This window comes from Schistocerca piceifrons, chromosome 2, assembly GCF_021461385.2.
Source record: "Schistocerca piceifrons isolate TAMUIC-IGC-003096 chromosome 2, iqSchPice1.1, whole genome shotgun sequence".
NCBI lineage: Eukaryota > Metazoa > Arthropoda > Insecta > Orthoptera > Acrididae > Schistocerca > Schistocerca piceifrons.
In genome coordinates this window covers 290,382,960-290,405,581 of record NC_060139.1, presented here as the reverse complement: position 1 = coordinate 290,405,581, position 22,622 = coordinate 290,382,960, and the positions used below count along the sequence as shown (strand labels likewise).

The following is a 22,622-nucleotide window of genomic DNA, read 5'->3' as shown; positions in this document are numbered from 1 at the left end:
TTTGATACTAGAAAACATATACCTTCGCTTTTCTGTTTCTTACGGCCACTTTGTTTCATCCCTCATGCTTCACTTCGCTTCCTGGGCACCAGAATTCCTTCATTTCGTCTACCACTTGGTCTGAATCTCTGAATTTTACTTTGCCGGTAATGTAATTTTTGCTACTACTCATTACATTGGCTTTCTGCGGTTTACTCTCAGTCTGCAATCTGTGTTCAGGGTTTATTCCATTCAGTAGGACCTGTAATTTTATCCCATCTTATGAAGGATAGTGTGATACCGTAGCCTGTCGGTACCACACAGGGGGCATTCGTTGCAGGTACAGGTGTGAGCTGCCGCTGTTGTCTGACAGCGAGCGGTGCCGTTCTACCGCCCCCCCCCCCCCCCCCCCCGACTGCCACGCCCCCTGAGGCACTACCGGCGCCACGGATCACGTGTTTAACAGGCCGCCTGCCCACAGCTCTGCCGAGTTTAGCTCCAGTCTACCAGCAGCCGAGCGTCGTCACAGCAGCAGAGTGTGATTTGTGCTTTTACCAGTGGGGGGGGATGTCTTAGGGGGTTAGTAGAATTATATATGTTACTAGCTTGGACCGTGACGTTACGCACGGTTAAACAGCTATTTATAAATAGATGTTAATGTCGAAACTCACTATTGAAGCGTATACACTATCAGAAAAGCCATCCCTTGTTATATCTTTAAAAGTACATTATAGGTAAAGCTTATTTACAAAATCATCTACATACGGGTACAGATATACGAGGGGAATTCAAAAAGAAGAGGCACATTTGTGAAAAGTTGTACTTATTCTGATGATAGAAAACTGAAACATATTAGTAGTATTAATAGTAAGACATATTAAAAACTTTCAGTGTTCGGCTCCAAAAATTTAAATTATATGTAAAGTTTTACTCCAGTGCATGGGAAATAAACATCCCAGGTTGGGATGCATAAACTAAAACCAGAGGAGGGGATGGTCTGATGCAGAGGGGGGGAAATCCCCCCCATCCCCCCCTGCAAATCGCACACTGCACAGCAGCAGTCGCAGCTCTCCCTACGAGTGTAGCACAACAGAACCGGTCTCAAGATTTGACTTAAGTTTCATTCTGTGGATTGCAAGCTGGACGTGAATTGCGAACTGTTAAGTAGTTTGGATTATCCCAGAATTGCCCAAGGACTTGTATAAAGATTTAGACGAGAATTTATTGCACTAAGTTGAGCGTATTACAATGTTTCTCGCTGCGACTGTGTTCTTTCATGCTTTTCATTCCTGTCTCAGAAACGCACGCGCCGTTCCGACGGAACACGATTATTATTTTGCCAACGAGACATTACCTGGTCAGTTCAGATAGGAATATCATCGACAAATTTTATCACTGATATACTTCCACTGTGAACTTTGACCCCACCTATGAACCTTTGTTCTATTTCCATCATTCCTTCTTCGGCGTACAGGTATAACATTACGTGAGACAGACTGCACGCCTTCTTATACTTTTCTGTATCTTAGCACTTCTTTTTGGTCTTTTATTCTTATTGTTCCCTCTTGGCTTTGTACATGTTGTATACTACGCATCTTTCCCTACACTGTACAGATGTTTTTCTGAGTATTTCAAAAACTTGCACCATTTTACATTGTCCAATATTTTCTGATCACTTGCTTCCGTTATGAAACGTAACCGCCTCGCTGGTACATTTAACTTTCCTAAAGCCACACTCATCGTTATCTAACAGCCCAATAGCTTTCTTTTCCTTTCTTTCCCATACAGCATCGATCAAAAACTTGGATGGATAACTTGGCTGTACTATAGTTCTCGCATTTATTTGCCTGTTATCTTCGGGATTAAATAGATGATATGTCCTCGCGTCATAGATTATACATTAACGTGTGTCATCCTTTGCTTGCTATTTCATCCAGTGACTCTACAAATTGCAAAGGTTTTTTATTGTGGGTCCACAGCCACTAAAATCTTCTTCCGTAGTCATTTTTCTGCTACAGGCTGCCTTTCTCTTTACTTAAAAAAGAAAAAAAACTGTCATTACATTTAGCGATTAGCTAATTTCGCTCATTCGGGCATTACTAAGACTTATCACAAAAATAGTATTACGTGCTTACTACAGTTCACGCCCCGTGCAGCAGGGAGGAAAAAAAACATTCATTGTCATCCCTGGTGAGTTTTTAGCACAGCAACAGCAGGTACGGCAACATCCATCGTAAATATGAAATGCTATACTCGTATGTAGAATAAAAAACGTGCAAATCAAATTTCTCATAAAATGTTTATTTCAATTGAAGAGCAACCTAGAGGAGGTGAATGGTCAATTTCAAGGATTGTTGTCAATACTTCTGTCTCCTTTGATATCTTACAATGCTCTATAAAATTATGATTCTAGTGTTAGTTCTCTTATCTCGCAGAGGTCCTACAAGTATTCTCCATCTATTTGGTTTCCCCACTGCGTTCAAGAGTGAGATTATTTTTATAATCTTAACGCTGAAGCCTTTGCTTTTAATTTTTCCAAAAATAATTTTGACTTTTCTATATGCTGAATCTATCGCGATTTACAGTTTCATTCACTATCGCAGTAATGTACTATTACACACACTTCACAGCAAAATTACAATAATAAGACAGCTAAAAATGAAGAGAAAACTGTTGATATGGGAATAAATTGCCGGCCGAAGTGGCCGTGCGGTTAAAGGCGCTGCAGTCTGGAACCGCAAGACCGCTACGGTCGCAGGTTCGAATCCTGCCTCGGGCATGGATGTTTGTGATGTCCTTAGGTTAGTTAGGTTTAACTAGTTCTAAGTTCTAGGGGACTAATGACCTCAGCAGTTGAGTCCCATAGTGCTCAGAGCCATTTGAACCATTTTGAATAAATTCCGTAGGAGCAAATATACGGCGACATTATGGCGTGCCGGACACTTCTGCGCCATACGCGTTGTAATGACGGAGCACACTAGAAGACGAAGGGTCTGTGTGGAAGCTTCGTTGTGACAATAGGGCCACAAAGCTTCGTCGTTGTTCTCCCTTTTTCGCTGCACACATGGTTGGCAGTGGAACCTCTCCGCAATGGCTGGCATCTGGTTTCGCTAGCTATTCTGTTTGCGCAGCAGCGGCGGCAGCTGTTTGTAAACAAGTGCCAGACGAGCCGCCCCTTGTCCAGAAATAGCGGCGCCCAGGAGAAAGCGGCGCCGCGCTATGACGTCTCTACCTGCTGTCTGCTACAGTGAGTCACGCGGCGGTGGCGCCGCCAGCGGAAACCTGCCGAGTTACGGCCACCGCACGTGTCGACCACCGGCCGACCTCCGGACAGGAGTGGCTCCGCCAGAAACCGGAAAAACAGATGGTTGCGTCACTCGCCATGCAGCCAATGAAGAGCATGCTAGCAGCTGGTACTGCTGGCTGAGTTAAAGCCTTGATCCTAGAATGCGAAGGTGAACCACGGCTCTGGGATCGGATTTGCTGGAGGGATTAAGGACTTAACATCTGGCATCTCAGCCACCAGGAGAAGCGTTGTGGTTGCCGGTGACACATTCTCTATCACAGACGGCAAAGGACCTGAAAATGAGTTGGACGTAATGCATAGTCTCTTGGAAAGAGGTTAAAAGAAGTACCGGGTGATCAAAAAGTCAGTATAAATTTGAAAACTTAATAAACCACGGAATAATGTAGATAGAGAGGTAAAAATTGACACACATGCTTGGAATGACATGGGGTTTTATTAGAACCAAAATGCAGGATGGCCCTCCACCCCATATTGCTAGACGCGTGAAAGATCTCTTGCGCCCGTCGTTTGGTGATAATCGTGTGCTCAGCCGGCACTTTCATCATGCTTGGCCTCCCAGGTCCCCAGACTTCAGATGGATAGAGCGTCTGCCATGTAAGCAAGGGATCCCAGGCTCGTGTCCCGGTCGGGGCACACATTTTCAACTGTCCACGTTGATGTATATCAACTCCTGTCGACAGCTTAGGGTGTTGATTTAATTATAATTTCATAGCTAATTGTTGTTGATATTCGCAACTACGGACACATTTCATGAAATTATCGACGTCTCGTTACAAGGCAGAATGACATCTGAGTTTAGATTTATAGCGGGCTTGTAGTACACGGTGTCCACGGCAACGGCGGAACAATTGTGTGTGTGTGTGTGTGTGCGTGGACCAATGAGGGAAGCGATAACATTGTTCAAACGTTACCTCAGCCACTTCCTGTTCGGAATGTTCGCTGCTATTTCTGTAACAACTTACACGGCAAGTCTTTCTGCTCCGTATGAACCGAAAGAACAGACTGTCCACTGCACGGAGCCCCGCGACATATCTACGGAAGACTGAAAATCTTGTAATTTGAAAATTAGCGCAAAACACAGAATAGCATCGTGGTGCTTCTGTCGTAAAATGATCATGGCAGAAGATATATCTCTAGGTATGCAGCCAAGCTGAGAGTTCAGTTCTCCTATTTCATTTTTCCACGACTGACTTAGTCTTCTTTTCGTTTAATAGACTTTATTGCCTCATCATCTGTGAAAACCTTTGAATTTGTCGTTTGAAAATGGATCTTATCTGCTGTATCTCTAGGCAACATAGTAATACATGAACCTGAATCAAATCACATTCATAATTTATTTAATTCAAATGGCTCTGAGCACTATGGGACTCAACTGCTGAGGTCATTAGTCCCCTAGAACTTAGAACTAGTTAAACCTAACTAACCTAAGGACATCACAAACATCCATGCCCGAGGCAGGATTCGAACCTGCGACCGTAGCGGTCTTGCGGTTCCAGACTGCAGCGCCTTTAACCGCACGGCCACTTCGGCCGGCTATTTAATTCAGTTTTTCAACCAGTAATATTAATTTTCAGTATTTAAGTAATTTGTGTACAGATCATGTCGTAGTTGTCTAACATGTAACCTCTTTTTTACTTCTAGCAATTACAATACTCATTCCATTGGTGACGTTCTTTATCCCGTTAAAGACTAGTCGCTTCTTTCGGTAAGTTGATGAAACGTTCGTCATTTGGCCTCAAGGATGTGAAAAAGTTGAGTTCTTACAACATCGGAACTGGATTGACAATGACTTCAAGTTCGCTGTCGAAGTAGAAAAAGACGACGCCTTGCCCTTGCTCTACGTCCTAGTCCGCCGCCAGACTAATGGGTGCCTCTGCCACAGCGTCTACGGGATACCAACCCACACCGACCTGTACTTCCACCCCATCAGCCACTGTCACCCTACACACACGCATACTGTGTTGCAAACATTGGTGCAGCGTGCAAGAAAGATATCAGACGCCGATAACCATGAGCTGCGTCACCTCAGGAACAACAGCGACAACTATCTCAAGTAAGAATCGCTATATGATTGGAGCAGGAAACGAAACTCGCTTTTTGCCGTTCTGTGGATCCGCATCGCCCACCATAAGCGACGTGCTGAAAAGGCGCAAAATTACATTGCTCCTCAGGCCTCCGACAAATTTCCGGCAGAGATGTAGCAGTTCTCATGAGACCTGGGATTAGCAAAATACTCTGCGGGTGCGGTGAGTCTTTAGTTGGACATATAGTGAGCGATGTAGAACAACGGAAAAAGGAGCCGAGACGTTTTATCGCCTCTGCTACCACGAGAAATCCGCTTTAGTTGAGGGTGCTTTAGGAAACGGTCACTGGACCACATTTAACGAAACCTCTATCCTGGTTCACGTAAATTGCTTCTGTAACTGCGTAATTAAGGTGGCCATCGACATAAAAATTATTGGCAACACCTTTAATAGAGACGGCAGCCCGCAGCTCGGCATGGCGTGGGATGCCGCGGACGGGTAGTTGAAGCGGGCGAATAGCGATAGCCGAGACAACGTGCACCATATGTGGCGATGTCTAAGGGCAACCAGAGTACCTATTTTTATTTACTTATTTATTGCTCATTTAGCCTGAGCAGATTAGAGCCTTAAGGCTCTCTTACAGCTCACCAGGAACAACATATACAATAGATATTACAAAACTTCCCAGTAATAACAATAATAATAAATGAATAAAGCTAAAGTAATCTGAAATGTGAGGATTGTGGTAGCGAAAGCGATTGGTCAACTAAGGTTTATTTGGAGAAATTTGGGAAAGATTGGTTCACCTGTAGAGGAGACCGCGTATAAGACGCTAGTGCCATCTATTCTTGAGTACTGCTCAAGTGTCGCGACTCCACACCAGGTCGGAACAAAGGAAGGCATCGAATCGGTTCGGAGGCGGCTGCTAGATTTGTTACCGGTAAGTTCGAACAACGCGGAGCTACTTCGGGAACTCAAATGGGAATTCCTGGAGCGAAGTTAAAGCTTTTTTTTAGGAACACTATTAGAGAACCGCCATTTGAGGATGACTGCAGAATGGTTCTGCTGCCGTCAGCATACGAGGGTTGGAACTTGAATAGCGGCAACACTGCTGTGGAGACACTATGCAGTGGAATCTACTATTGTCGCTGATAGCACACGTTGTTGACATACCTACCTTACCTCCGAGCAAATGGACTCGCCCGTCCCACGTCACCGGCGTGCGCACAATCGAGGGAAAAACAGTCATTTGTGAGCGAGCGGTCTAGCGTAACGGTGTCACTATGTCTTCGAAACAGGACAACGGAGTTGGATCAAGCCTGAATGTGCCAGAGGTCGTACAGCACAACAGTGTCATCAAGGTCTTCAAGAGGCGTGCGGGGAATCGGCATTGCTGTACAGAACAGTGGCACGTTGGGTAAAAGCTTCCAACGAAGGTCGGCGAATTGTGGCAGACATGCATTGGGCAGGTCGTCCTCGCGTCTCTGAGGAAGAAGTGCATGCTGTTGCCGCGTTAGTGGACAGCGATCGACGCCATACTTTCTGCGCAACCCACCGATCATTTTGCACAATGCGCGGGCGCATACAGCGCAAGCTGTGGCTGCTCTGTTCGGTCGATGGGACTGGAAAGTACTGTACCATCCACCATACTTCCCGGACTTAAGTCCTTGTGACTTTGATTTGATTCCGAAGATTCGGTTCAGTACTGTTCCAGACATTCGACAGGCAGTAGACCGCTCCATTCGCACCATCAACAGCAACAGGCTCTGCTAACGGTATACTACGCCTTCCACATCGCTGGCAACTGGTTCTACACAACGGTGGTGACTAGTTTGAAGGACAGTAACAGGTGCAAACATGTAACTCTTTTGTACCGGTTGTGACGAAATAGTTGCCACTATTTAAGTTACAACCCTCGTATAATTCGCGTAAAAACCGCAAAAGTAAGATGCGAGAAGCTAGGGCTCATACGGAGGACTGCTGGCTGTCGTTTTCTCCTCGCTCTATTTGCGAGTGGAACAGGAAAAGAAACGCTAGTAGTGGTACAGGCTACCCTCCGCCACGCGCCTTACCGTGGCTTGCGGAGTATGTACATAGGTGTAGAGAGGAATAATAACAGTAATGACAAAAACAGTAATAACTCACATGAATAAAAATAATAATTATAATAGTAAAGGGCATTTAAAATGGTATAGATTAGCGTAGCACTTTTGAAGCCATTTTTAGTGTTATTAGAAGTGGAATGTATAAAGGAAAAGGAGAAGATTGGAATGACAGCGACAGTGCTGTTAGGAAGGCCGTGCTAAGCAGCCCTCTGGCAGTCATACCACTTGACAATCGACAAGCAGTCTTCGGTCGAAAGCTCTTGGAGCATGACGCGGCTGTAAGCCCGGGAACTTTTTATTCTGTGATTATGTGGAAATTTTTTCTCGCTTTCACGTCCTGTATCGAGCTCTGCTACGGGTTACCTTTCTTCATCGCGCACATGCCCTACCATAACTTTGCAAATTTCAACTAGAAACGGACTATAGTGTCACCCACAGATAGACGTTTTTGTCGCGTTAATATCAAAATGTGCCTCGAAATGTACATGTGCGATTACTAAACGTTAGGGAAAAGACAGTTGACGGACTTCATTATAAAATTTTTCGCTCATTTCTTTGTTCCGTTTTTGCCTAGAACAGCCACTATGGCAACGAATTTTGAAAGATCTGGATTTTCCAGAATTACTGCGGTGGAAACGGGTGTTGTATTTGGACCGTGACTATCGACGTAGAGCACAGGAACGCTTGCTTAGTGATTATCTCGACACGGGAGGACAGTAAACGGCCGCGCAGAAGCTGCAGATGTTCGATCCACTTGGAAGCCTGCTGGACGAAGTGGAACACATGCCATTACGTAATGAACAGTCTGTGTGCCTAGCAGCATGGCGTCCAACAGGGAGCTGCAATAGGACTGGCTGACCGCTGCAATACGTCGCTAAATGACTGCGCCACGGCACAGTGTGTGGACGGCGCAGTGCTCTTTGCTAAACCAGACAGAAAACAGCAACGTTGGCCACGATCAAAAAACGTAGCAGACGTATAACTCACAGCAGCAGTAGCTAAAAGCGCACGAACGACACTATTTATTCCATCCTGTTATCTGTAATTTAAACGTGGGCTATATTTATTCTTACACAAATTATGCATTAATAATTAATTCATCCCACACAATACTACCTTCAATCACCATATTATTTTCACTGTTAATAATATACAGGATGATTTTTTCCACAGTGGACAAACTCAGGAATTGATGAATGACAGGATACGGAACGAAAAAAAAGGTCTAATGAACTTACGTCCGGAAACGCATGGTTTTCATTCTAGAGACCATTTACTCGATCATACATTGTTACAGAGACTGCGGTCTAATACGCGCTGTACCATGCAGCCACTATCACAGTATGTGTTGAAAATGGATTCCATGTGCCTCAACACATGTGTGTACGCTCCGTAGCATATTCTGCCTCACACGTTCACATCGGCCAGGCTGCATCCGAACAGTGTGAAAGACAGCATGAATACGCTGCTCCAGTGTCTCCACATCTGGAAAGTGCTCTGTATACACGATAGTTTTGAGAAGGCTCCATAAACAGAAATCGTACAGGTTGAGATCCGGTGAACGAGCAGGACATACAACTGGACCCCCTCGTCCGACCCATCGACCAGGGAAGACACGATTGAGATGCGACCGCACGTTAACGGCGAAGTGGGCTGGAGCACCACAATGTAGCAGCCACATAATCCTTCAAATCATCAATGGCACTTCTTCCAGCAGGGGAGGCAAAGTCAGCCGCAAGAAACGCCTACAGTCCCGGTCTGTTAGGCGACGTGGATGGAAGACTGGTCCAAAATTATGGTCGCCAATTATCCCAACCCACACATTCCGGCTGCACCGATGCTCATAATCCGCTGTGACCATACCATGGGGGTTCTGCATACTATCCCACAGATGATTGTTGCGAAATTGAAGATACCACACCGCGTAAAGATGGCCTCATCTGCGAATAGGATGGACGACACAAATCCCGGAATCGTGGTTCCCTGGTCAAGAAACCAGTGACAAAACTCCTCCCGATGTGGAAAGTCTATCGCTAGTAAGCCCTGCACACGCTTCAAATGATAAGTGTAGGAATAATTCTCATGGAGAATGTTCCACCTGGTCGTCCGGCTTACCCTGTACTGCCGGGCCAAATGCCTGGTACTGACACGGCGGTCGCCTTCCACAGTGTTAATCACATTTTCCTCCAAGTCTGGCGCCCGAACATTCCGCGTACGTCCTTCGCGATTTCCTTCTTCCTGGAACGACCCTGTCTCAGACAAACGGCGAAACACTGTTGCAAACATTGAAAGCTGTGGTGGTTGTCGCCGGGGATAGGTCTCGTGATATAACCTTGCTGCCCGCAGCCCGTTGTCTTTCCGTAAGTAAACACCATTTCGGCAAGCTCTCGATTCGAATACGCAACCATTGTGTACAACGCTGTATCACATCCACAACAGGATAAGTCAGCAAGAGAAGTGAATTGGATACAACATTACCAACTACTATGGTAGGAGAGGGCGCTGAGCCATGACATATGAGGATATATGTCCTCTCTAGCAGGAAACCATGTATATGGTACCTGTGGCTGCATAGTACAGCGCGTACTAGACCACAGTCTCTGTAACAAAGTATGATTGAATAAATGGTCTCTAGCATGAAAACCATGCATCTACAGACAGAAGTTCATTAGACCCTTTTGTTCAGAGTCATCTCATCGATCAATCCCTAGAGTTTGTACACTGTGGAAAAATTATCCTGTATGTATGCGCATATATAAAAATACTATTTCTAGTGTTAATAAAAAAAACTAGAGTAACATTCCACAATGCACTCCATGGCTCCCCGGTCCACAGGCAAGCCCTGTCGGTTCCTTGGGCGCTGTGGTAGCATCTGCTGCTTCCATTGCTTGTTGGCTCCCTCCTTGCAGGGAAGGACTCCCCTGTTCCAAGGGAGCATCGTTGTTGTTGGTGGCGAGCGCAGCCACACACCAACGGCCGACTCATGTCACCCGTTTTCTGGTTCCTTGGGTGGCGACACACGGCCCACGACTGCGTTTCTCTGTGGTGTTCTTACGATGGCTGCGCATTCGGTGTCGGCTGTTCTTCTGCCGCAGCTGTTGACCTCAAGCCGGCCGGGGTAGACGAGCGGTTCTAGGCGCTACAGTCTGAAACCGCGCGACCGCTACGGTCGCAGGTTCGAATCCTGCCTCGGGCATCGATGTGTGTGACGTCCTTAGATTAGTTAGGTTTAAGTAGTTCTAAGTTCTAGGGGACTGATAACCTCAGCAGTTAAGTCCCATAGTGCTCAGAGCCATTTGAACCATTTTGTTGACCTCAGTTGCCTTCGCTGCATTGCTTATCGATCTTCTGTCGCAACCTCTCGTGGTGCAGGAGATGGGGGTTGGTTGATAAAATAACGCGCTAGCCAGGCCTTTCTTGAAATAGCGTCAGCAATGTTGTCCAAGATCTGCCATTCTGTTTCGCAACGTCGTCTGCCATTCTGTTTCGCAACGCCGTATCTCCGTTCCGATTCTGTTGCTGCCGATCAGTAACAGCAGACGTCCGCTGATGGTCTGTTCTGGCGTAATTTCTTCACCTCACACATACTTCTACCAATTCGATGCCAGTAGGTGGCGTAGAGCCCATTGTCAGTCAAGAAGGGTGTGAGGCCTCTTGAGGGATTCAAGCGCTTCAATCTCAGCTTTACATTTGGCAGAATATCGTAGGTGCGCCTCGCTGTCTGGGCATCATTCCATCGTTCCTCCCAGAGATGGAGGGTCTGATTTGGAATACGCTGCTTGCTTGTGGCCCGTATTCCTATTAAATACAGCACTTGATGATACTGTTCCTTCTTCAGTAAACATATCGCCGCTTTTTCCCACATCTGGAGACCGAGTGGACACATGCCAAATGTTACTTGCAACGCAACAACTGACACAGTGCCACAAGCTCCCTTCAACTGAAGAACGATTCCACATATCCGTGCTGGTGTTAAGAGGAAAAGTCTGTGGGCCAAGCACTCGTACTGTATCCTATGATCGCAGTTAACTTAACGTTATAATACGTTCTTGTTGTTTACACTGGCAGCTTATAATCGTAATTGGCGAGAGTAATGATTTTGTTCATAATGTTTCTGGGTCTCTTGCTCTATTCTTGAATATACGCATCATAATTCTGTCGTTCGTCCAAGAAGACCCTACGTATCTCGTGAAGGACTCTCTCTTTATGGGCATGTAGCTCAATTTCATGATCTGGTCTCTTACAAAGATTCCCTTTTAAAAGCATGTAAGTTGTCTTTTCAGGCGCAACAGACAAACTGACTCCTATCCACCATCGACATAATTGTTGAAGGACCATCTTCCGGCTTGCTTCTGGAGCTACTATTCACGAGTGTTATCGTCGGCATATGCCACTACTACGGCCTCTTCATTATCCTGTAGCTTTTCTAATACCAAAAGAGACAAATGAAACAAATAATTCAGTGAAACTTCCTGGAAGCTTAATATAGTGTGCGGGCTGTGGCTCTAACCCGGGATCTTCGGCACTCGTGGGCACGTGCCCCACCGACTGAGCTGTCTAAGCACTATTCAGGACCCGTCCTCACAGCTTTATTTCCGCCAGTACCTCGTCGCCTACATCCCAGAATGCACAGAAGCTCTCCTGCGAACTTGCAGGACCACCACGCGCGGAGAAAAGGATATTGCGGAGCCTTGCTCACGAAATGCAAAGGACCGACGTTCTAGACCCAGTCTGGCACACAGTTCTAATCTTTTAGAAAGTTTCAAATGAGCGAACACTCTGCTGCATAGTGAAAAACCATTCTGGAAAAATACTTCCATGTACATACACATTAATATCAAACGCCTTGAAAAATTTGAAGCCAGACTCAATAACGACCTGAAGAATCTATATATTACACCCTTTTTAAAAAAAGTTAAATCTGTCATCAAGCTGAAAGTTGGTCTGAACACCACAGTGCTTTACTACGCTTGGTGCTCTTAGAGGTGGAACGCCGTTCCCTGCATCCGAACGTTGACCCGATTTACCGAGTCAGTTTAAAGCAGGTTCCGAACCACCGGGAAAAAAGTGACAGATAAAAATCCTACGACTGCTGCGGATCGAATCCGAGACCGCTAGATCCACAGCCTGTCACTTTATCGCCTTTTTCCCCCTCTGTCTGTTTCTTTGTCGTCGCTACTCCTCTGCGAGATCGCTTCTGCGCGGACGTCTACGTATCAAAACTTTACTCTTTTATTTTATTACAGAGGGCGCCAGTCTGCTGACCGGACGCGCTGAGCTACCGCGCCGTCTCCTAATACACTCTACAAATATTAAATATATAGGATGTCTGGCATTCGAATTATGTTAATTTTAATGTGACGAAATAATGGTGCAGACAAAAGTTGTTTGGTTGCAAAAGTCCTAACTGTTTATGCAATGGAAAATGGGAGACTTATTCTAAGGAAGAATACAATGGTAGTCAGCATTGGTCAAAAATGGGACTATGGTATTTTTGGGGCCTGAATAGCAGATATGAATGAGACGTCGTGACCGCTGTCCCAGTAACTCTTCTGCAAGGTGAACGGGCGCGGTGCCCTCGTGTTTACCCCATTTATTCCGCCGAGAGCGGAGTAAACATCGAGTACCGCTTGCCTCAGCGACGCTCCTACCCCCGGAGAATGGCGGAAATTTCCAATCGGCATTCCATTCAAACAGCCGCAACAACAGCGCAAAAATGTCCGTATATTCAATGCATTTCTACTCCGAAATTTCGAGTGACACCTACAAAAGACTTATTTTACAGAATTTTGCTCATGCACATCAGCTAGTCTGGCGCAAAAAGGCCACAGTAATTTTTTTTTTAAAATACCTTTGACCTTTTTTATTTATTATATGTATAATGAAATTCCAGTGGTTTTCAGTAGAGTAAGCACATGAGACTTTCTCAGATATGGCCTTTGTAAAAATGAAATGATCGTGTGGCACTGAAGGCCAGGAGGCTCCAACCAGGAGAGTTCGGCCGCCGGGTTTGCAAGTCTTATTTCAGGTGACGCCACATTGGGCGACTTGCGCTTCGGTGATGGTGAGGATAACACAACACCCAGTCCACGGCCGGAGAAAATCTCCAACCCGGGCCCGCTGCATGGTAGGAAAATACGTTACCACTTTTATTTTTTTTTCGGTACTGTTCGTTGCGTTTTGTCTGGGTGGACGTCACATGTCATCCGTTCAATTTGATCGTTGATTCCTTTACTAAGTTTTTTTTGCCCTCTGACCGAACACGCTGAGCTACTGTGCCGGCACTCTGAGCTAAGCAAGCGGACTATGGCTTTTGTAATCAAACAGCTTTCACCATAACGATGTTCCTGTCAGATCAAAATTAACAAAGTTCTTGCAGATGCCTGGGCTAGGTGGGACAACCTAAGTAATTTCATTTGATCAAATCACCTTTGCTCAGCTTTCAGGTAGGATTCCCCGTTTCATACAGTTGGAGAGTCTCTGTAATACTGTTTGAATCTAGGAACAATTCCAAGTGGGCTGAGGTGTGAATACGAATTTGGACTGACGAGGGAGGCGTGCTAGGGTCGTCTGTGCAGTTGTGCAAAATCACTGCGCCAGGGTGGCGTAGTGGTTAGCACGTCTAGTGAGCAAGAGACCTGGGTTCGAATCCCGACCTTGGCACAAATTTTCATTCGTCGCTTCAGTCTGCATATGTACATCACAGATGATTAAGACTTGAAAAGATCTCTGGAACCATATAGTTTCATTTGATCTACGTATATATTAGACGAAGTGGCATCCATATCCCAATGCAAATAAGACAGTACTATCAATAGAACGGAAGACAGAAAATTACGTCTATGAAGGAGTAACACTGGACCGACTGCTGTCACGCTCGAGGGGCTCGAAGCGGGAACTGGAGAATCGTAATTCTGTTTTGCAACTGACAGGGCTGTTAGGCAGACGCCTTAAGGATCGCTCGGTGGATATTGTGGTAGAATACTGTGCACCTGCCTGGTACAACTGCGTCCGTGCAGGTATTCTATAAGAGAGGCAACGAGAATAATCACAGGAGTAGCCTACTCAGGCCTACACAGTGCGCCTGTTTTCCGATCTTGGCGCTCGTCCAACTTCCTGAAGCTGAAACGATCTTACTGGCAATTAAAAGTATCCAAAAATATCAAGAACAACTTCCATTACCCGATATGCATTGATCTCATATGTACTAACCGCCTCAAATCCAGGTCTCCGCTACGACAGAAGCAAAGCGCTAGGGAATGTCGACGTGAGAGAAGAATGGATGAAGTTCTGCGATACATTCAGATTTAGGAAGGTGACGGACACAAAAGTAAGAAGAGAGGCTTCGACCTCACTACAAAAAACTATGGTGGTGCATCCTCTTGGTCTATGAGACCCACATACGCCTCTAAAATCTGGCGGTTATAATGCGAGAGGGACAGGCAGAAATTAACCAGTACATTGGGTTATGTAAGCGCGGCAAGCGAAAGCTAGCCGCTAAGAACGTGCAGCCTGTCCCATCTAGAGCGCGATGAGAGAACGCTGCTGATTTCACTCGGGTACACGGCCGCATAGCACTACACGCCGCTGCGGTTTTAAAGATCACACTTATAAGGCAGCTAACAGAAAATCTATATCGGCCACAGAAAGATGAAAACCGGGTACTGATCCCTATCGTTCGAGTCTAAGGGAATTGAGTCATAATTAATGCTTCATTTTCCCTCGAGTTTGAGGCCATTTTTCTTCCGCCTTAATTCGAGGCTCGTGTCAGAAGGAATCTATTCTACGCTTTCGAGAAAGTCACTCAACGTTGTAGTATTTACAAAATGAAACCTATCCCATACAATGTCTCGGTAACCACACTACCACCGAAGCACACAATGACACAAACAAACCATAAATTAGGAATTAAATATACCAAAATTGATTCACTGCTGAAGATCGTACTCTGGTTCCTCCTTTCAGTCATAACATGAGACCTTTTTTTTCCAAGGTCCGATCGGTCGCCGGCCGCGGTGGCTCTGCGGTTCTAGGCGCTGCAGTCCGGAACCGCGGGACTGTTACGGTCGCAGGTTCGAATCCTGCCTCGGGCATGGACGTGTGTGATGTCCTTAGGTTAGTTAGGTTTAAGTAGTTCTAAGTTCTAGGGGACTGATGATCTAAGATGTTAAGTCCCATAGTGCTCAGAGCCATTTTTTTCCGATCTGTCGCGAAATTAAAACCACAGTGAAAATGTAACGAAGCTAGCGCAGATGTGTTGCGCAATGTCTCTAGTATTGCTTAGCATTCCGCCCGCTTAGCTGAGTGGTAACGTGTTTGCCTACCGTGCAGCGGGCCCAGATTCGATTCCCGGGGATTTTCTCCGCTCGTGGACTGGGTGCTACCCTCATCATCATCTCAGCATCACCGACACGAAAGTCGCCCAATGTGGCGTCACCTGAAATAAGACTTGCAACTCGGCGGCCAAACTTCCCGGGATGAGGCCTCCTGGCCATCAGTGCCACACAATCGTTTCATTTTTTTTTCTAGTATACCCGTCGATAGCGTCACGTCGCACTTTTCAGTTCTTAGCGCACAGTGGGTATGTAATGTGCCTAGAACAACAGTCTCCCGCCAAGTGTGGAGTGCGTGCTGTCTTTCGATGTCTTCGCGCTAAGGTATTCCGCCTGTTTTCATGCAGCCCACAAAACATAACTGTTCTGCATGACAGCAAACTGCGGCAGTGGTGGTGGAACTTCGAACCAGGACGTACAGACGTTCTTGGTGCTGGCAGTCAGGGAAGGAAGCGTGTGTCAACCGATGACATAATTCAGCAAGTGGATCACAACACAGATGCTGCTGAAGCGTTTTCGATGGGAAGTTTTTGATCACACATCACACAGCCCGGACTTGGATACCTCTGACTTTCGTCTCTTCGCTCACATGCACCGCTGGCTGTGAGGACAGCATTTTGGCACAGACAATAAGATGCAGACCAATGTACGGAATTGGCGGGAACCAAACGCGGCTGCCTTCTTCGACGAGGGTCTTAGAAAGTTGGTACCACGCTACGACGAATGTCCACAAGTCGGAGCGGCGACTATGTAGGGAAGTGTAGCTAAATGTTGCAGGTAACACATTTTTGATTTTCACTTCGTTTCAAATTTGCGACCGATCGGATCTTTGGGGCGGGGAGAGTAAAAATTTTAAAAAAAAAGCTGAAATTACAGATACTGAGGTAAGTGATCAACTAAAATCGCTCAACAACCGCCAGGGAACTGGACTTATGTGATTCTGTACAGATTATGTGAAAGAACGTGCTCCCCTTCTAGCAGCAGGTTGTTGTAGGTCGCTGGAGGAACGAGGGGACTACAAACGATTGGGGAAAGAGTTCAGATTATTCCCGTTTTCAAGAAGGGCCGGCCGGCCGTTATGGCCGAGCGGTTCTAGGCGCTTCAGTCTGAAACCGCGCGACCGCTACGGTCGCAGGTTCGAATTCTGCCTCGGGCATGGATGTGTGTAATGTCCTTAGGTTAGTTAGATTTAAGTAGTTCTAAGTTCTAGGGGACTGATGACCTGATAGTGCTCAGAGCCATTTGAACCGAGAAGTGCCGTCGGTCAGATGCGCGTGACTATGGTCCACTGTCTCTGACGTCACTGTATTACAAAACTGTAGAAAACTAATTATCGTCGCGTGTTATGAGCTTTTTGAGTAACGAAAAGGTTCTCAGTGAGAATCAACAACGGTCCTGGTAACACAGAAGTAGTAAAAACAGCCCGCTTTGTTTATCAGAGAGCTCGACAAAGCATTAACGTGCACAGCTAGATGCTGTGTTCCTTCACTTCCTGAAGGAAGCATGCAGTGTCGGTTAGTGAAAAAAAGATGACATTACAGAATATAAGACCAGCTTTCTGAAGAGGTTCAGAACCTTCCCGTAGGTAGTACACAATAATTCGTTCTTAAAGGAGCGAAATCTTCGTGTTATATATATTAAAAACATATTTTTGGGCGTACCGCAATGAGTTGTTACAGGATTCTTACTGTTCAAGATCATATGCAAATGATCTGATGGATAATGCCGGAAGCTTCGTGGCGTTAATTGTGTACACGACTATTTTTGTGTCTATCAATGTTTTCAAGCATTGTCGCAAGAAAATACATCTTCTCCACTTGTTTCTCTGATGCCAGCCAGAGCTATTGTAATAACAATCAATCTAAGAAAAAAAATGTGTATTTGACAGTAAGCGTCGTTTAGTGGGCACCGTTTAGACTTTTTGTGAAAAATACGAACGATGATTTTGGTTAGGAAAAGCAAGAATTTCTGCTAGTTTGTTTGTGGCGGTCGCAACAGTAAATACTGTCCGGATGCAAACCAAAATATGTGAAAAGAGGAAAAGTTAAATTTCCTAGATACGTACCACAGAGTCACGCGATTCCAGAGACCATGTACGTAATTGCGTTCTGCGCCTCTGAATAGATTACCCAGTCCATAGATATTGTTACTTACGGTTCCATCTGAGAGCGCGGTAATAGCCGCCAGCATTTTCTTTTATTTTATATCTTAAGATTACGTTCAGTTGTCTGCTACACGAACGACATGTACCTGTGCCACTTTGGTGATGGAATTACCTGAAAATAGCCCACAAACTGCAAGCAGCGAGAGAATAATGTACGACTTCCGTCACTAGCGTGTGTTTCATATCTGCGTGTAAGAACTGACGACTTCAACTATCAGCTTACTACTATTATTAGACTGATTCCACCCCAGCTGCATCTTGGTGCCGAGAAAACACGAAGAACAGGTATCTATTTGAAGTTGTGAAAATCCTGACGGAAGCTCCATTATCACGACGGAGGAGGTGGAGCGACGTCAGAGTGTTTACGTTCTGGCACGCAAGTTATCACTGACCGCTGCTCCTGGTCCGTGTTGCGTAATCCCGAGCCGGGGAGCAGCGGACAGAGCGTTGTGCGGCCGACAGACGCCCACAGCCAGTGTTTTGGTTGCCCTGTGCCGCAGCAATCACCACGGCAGAACGACCCTCCCTGCAAACGCCGTCGCTGTTCTTGGCTGGCCCTCTACACACACACTGTGAACACGCATTAGCCGGCCGGTGTGGCCGAGCGGTTCTAGGCGCTACAGTCTGGAACCGCGTGACCGCTACGTCGCAGGTTCGAATCCTGCCTCGGGCATGGATGTGTGCGATGTCCTTAGGTTAGTTAGGTTTAAGTAGTTCTAGGTTCTAGGGGACTGATGACCTCAGATGTTAAGTCCCATAGTGCTCATAGCCATTTGAACCATTTTTTGAACACGCATTATACCTGGATCTGAACTGACAGTGGTGCTGAGTTGCTGATGGAATTTACTACGCTGTCGGTTCGGTGTTATCCCACACGCGTTGTATGGCTGCACCAGCGAAAGTAAATCGCACGCTCCATAGTGTTGTTGGTTAGCACACTGGACTCGCATTCGGGAGGACGACGGTTCAATCCTGCGTCCGGCCATCCTGATTTAGGTTTTCCGTGATTTCCCTAGATCACTTCAGGCAAATGCCGGGATGGTTCCTTCGAAAGGGCACGGCCGATTTCCTTCCCCATCCTTCCCTAATCAGAGCTTGTGCTCCGTCTCTAATGACCTCGTTGTCGACGGGACGTTAAACACTAATCTCCTCCTCCTCCTCCTCCTTCTCCCATAGTGTTGCCTAGTAAGTGCTGTTGGTGGTGTTTAGCAACGCAGTGCTTCAGTTTCCACTAAGATGAGCAATAACTACACTTAACAGCGTTCAGCGCTACAAGCGTACTATGGCATTAACCAGTCCCACGGCTCGTGTTCCTTAGGACAGGTGGTGTCTTCGACCTTCAGACTGCGGAATTTGCGACCCGAAACATCAACGTGGAGTTTCCGCCCACAGATAGCTCAGCCGTGGCTTTACCGACCGTCAAAGAAAGCCGCAGCAGTAGGGGAGGCTCTGGTCGTATGTACGACTGTGCAAAACTGTTTGGTCGGAAGTGACACGGTATGTGGGGCACCTACAAAAAGGTCGGAAATGCCACAGTCTGAAAGTTCACGCAGCCAGAGAGGAGAGACCTCAGTCGCGAAGAATAAGAATGATTCAGTGTTCAGCAACGCGCGCGTCTCGTACTGAACAGCAATATAAAACATTACCGATCTTCAGTAAAATGTGTTCTGCAGTGCTGCAACGTGCAGTGTTTAGAGACAGTAAATGTCAACTTTGGTGTTCATCACGTACAGGATCTTCTTAGCAACACACACGCCTCCGAAAATTCAGAAGTACAAGTATGTCGGGATCTTCAGTGTAGAAGATTAGAGCTTAAGTCTTCCATCGATGGTACCATGGACAGTACACAAGCCTTGACTGGGAAAGGAAATAGGCCGTGTCCTTTCAAAAGAAATTCTTCGAAAGCGCGTAAGCGGCACTTGTCTGTAATATAGGTAATTCAAAATGTTCAGCGCAACATATAGCTGTAATTTTCAGCAATGAACGTGATTTGTCTGTCTTCAGCAAGGCATTGTACCCTGTGCTTCTCTTCGGATAGCAACGCGCAGTGCTCGGCATATTGCACGTTTTGAAGTGAGCTTCAGTAAAAATTATTGGGAGTGATCAGGAATGCGGTGCTTCAGCTTTTTGCTGATGAGTGATATAAACGCTTCATCGTGTTCGCATCATTTAGTAATACCGAAAAGGATTGAGCAATTCACAGCGTTCAGAAATAACCACGGCCTGTGATGTTCAGCAGTTGACACAAGTAGAGTACTGTTCAGCAAGATATTGTGTCCTGTGCTTTATCTCCCCAGTACGAAGCCGGCCGGGGTGACCGAACGATTCTAGGCGCTACACTCCGGAACCGCGCGATCGCTACGGTCGCAGGTTCGAATCCTGCCTCGGGCATGCATGTGTGTGATGTCCTTGGGATAGTTAGGTTTAAGTAGTTCTAAGTTCTAGGGGACCGATGACCTCAGAAGTTAAGTTCCATAGTGCTCAGAGCCAGCCCATTACGAAGCAGAGTGTTCGGAACATCGGATGCCATGCCGGCGTTCATTGTAACTGACGCCCCGTAATTTTCAGCAATACAGTGTGCCCTGGATTCCTTTCAGATTACTGAACACAGTCTAGGCAAATCACACGCTCAATAGTGCTCTTCAGTAGATACTATTGGCGGTGTTCAGCAATACAGTGTTTGAGTATTCACTATGATGGCAATAACCGTTTACGGTGTTCGGCACCGCATGTGTTTAGCAGTTTCCTCATGGCGTTCAGCAACACAGAAAAGGTGACAGCCTTAAAAAATAAAATCGATTCACAGCGTCCTGAAATACTCTCACCCCGTAATGTTCAATAAAGCACGCGAGTAACGATGTTCGGCAAAGGACGGTATAACGAGTTCGTCTCGTAATTACGGTGCACAGTGTTCAGCAAGTCGCGCGCGCCTCGCCGTGGTGTTGAGTACACAATACCCGCGGTGTTCAGCGGCGTACCTGGGCTTCATGGTGGCTGCTGTCCCTGGACGCCGCGAGTCGCCGCCGCTGTCCCACGCGTGCGGCCGCAGTCGCGCCTGGCCGTTCAGTCGCTGGCTGGCTGACTACTGTGCGTGGCAGTGTGTGGCCCGCCTGGCAGCAACGGCCGGCCGGTCCTTCTATCCCGCCCCGCTGGCACTGCGCCAGTGGCCAATCGGAGGCCACGCCACGCTCAGGCACAGCACGGCACAGCAGTGACCTGAGAGGCGCGCGACTAATTACTGCTGTCGCCCTGCTCTCTCGAAGCTTCCGGCCGTGCCCGGCAGGTGCATCAAATATGCAGGCCCGGCCGGAGGACACTGGGTCGAGTACCGCCCCTTTGCATGATGCCGCCTGCTGGTCAATAAGGCCGCCTGCTCCACCTCTGTCGCGGAAACTTCTCGAGGGCGACAGCTGTCCTCCGAGCCCAGTGCCTATCTCTGTTCTGACGTCGCACGCAGAACCTTTAGTCTACAGGCGAAGTACTCGTCCGGTCTACTTAGACGGACTCTCACTGACGGAAACTGAAAACGCTTAATCGCTGTGTTTAGCCAACACCGACTCAAAGGAAGGCCTCGGCGCTTGTTGGTGACGTCACGTCAGCTAGGCACGGCGAACGCCAGGTCTCTTGCAGGCAGAAACGCCTGGGCGTGCTTATCACTATAAATCTCTTATTTTTGGACAAAATGTTTGGTATTGTTTTGGATTCTGCAGTTTTATTTACATGAAAGATTTTCTTACTATCGTAAAGCTACAAATGAAGATCATAGTTCTGTGTTACTGAATCCTGTCGAAACAAACGTAGATCAATATGAGAAGATGCTTTGCCCCATTGCAAGCTCGGAAATTTTACATTCAAGTAACTATATTTACTTGATCCATTTTGTTATCGAAACTTACCCCAACCCCCTTACAATGAACTCGTTTCTTTTATTTATTTATTTAATTTCGTTTGACATCGTCACTGGAAATGTGAACTAATTTACATGTGTAAATGTCCAGCCGGCCGGTGTGGCCGTGCGGTTCTAAGCGCTTCAGTTTGGAACCGCGTGACCGCTACGGTCGCAGGTTCGAATCCTGCCTCGGGCATGGATGTGTGTGATGTCCTTAGGTTAGTTAGGTTTAAGTAGTTCTAAGTTCTATGGGACTGATGACCTCAGAATTTAAGTCCCATAGTGCTCAGAGCCATTTGAACCATTTGTAAATGTCCAACTGTTGCCAGTCATTAGATTACAGTCGTTTTCAACGAAAGGAATTCTAAACAGGAAACAAAATAGCTTCATACATCGAAAATACTGCTGAGCTTAAACTTTTTTTAAACATGCGCATTAGGAAAGATAAATATTCCCCTCCTGCAACTGAAAGCAAAAACTTTATAAGATAAAAAAAAAATTAATAAAACAAGTATCTCTCTCTTGCCTCTCCTTCTGTCCCCCACCCCCTCCCCCAACGTGTACAATCGCAAGATATTTCATTAATATTCAGTGCTCCTCACCCCACAGTCAACCAAGATACCTAAAGAAGAGCACTAATATGTTCACAATTTATTGTAAAAGCAACCCAGTACAAACGTAACTTCCTCAGATTTACAAATAAGGTAAAGAAGCACGAATTCTGTTGCTGCTGGACCATAAAGTTGTTTTTGTATGTCAGTCCTTAAAACAGGTGGAAAATTAAGTTCAGGAGTACACTATTTGTTAAGAAGTATAATGAA

The 22,622-nt window shown here is 46.3% G+C and overlaps 1 protein-coding gene across 1 annotated transcript in view; it reads right to left on the bottom strand.

Moving 5' to 3' along the window:
- The window catches only part of LOC124776799 (phosphatidylcholine:ceramide cholinephosphotransferase 2-like), a 303,955-nt gene extending 282,977 nt beyond the window's left edge, over window positions 1-20,978 (bottom strand). The window contains exon 1 of the mRNA XM_047251944.1: window positions 20,891-20,978. Coding sequence (XP_047107900.1) covers window positions 20,891-20,901 — 11 coding nt within the window. The 5' untranslated portion in view covers window positions 20,902-20,978. The remainder of the gene's footprint in view (window positions 1-20,890) is intronic.
- Between the last annotated feature and the right edge of the window lie 1,644 nt (window positions 20,979-22,622).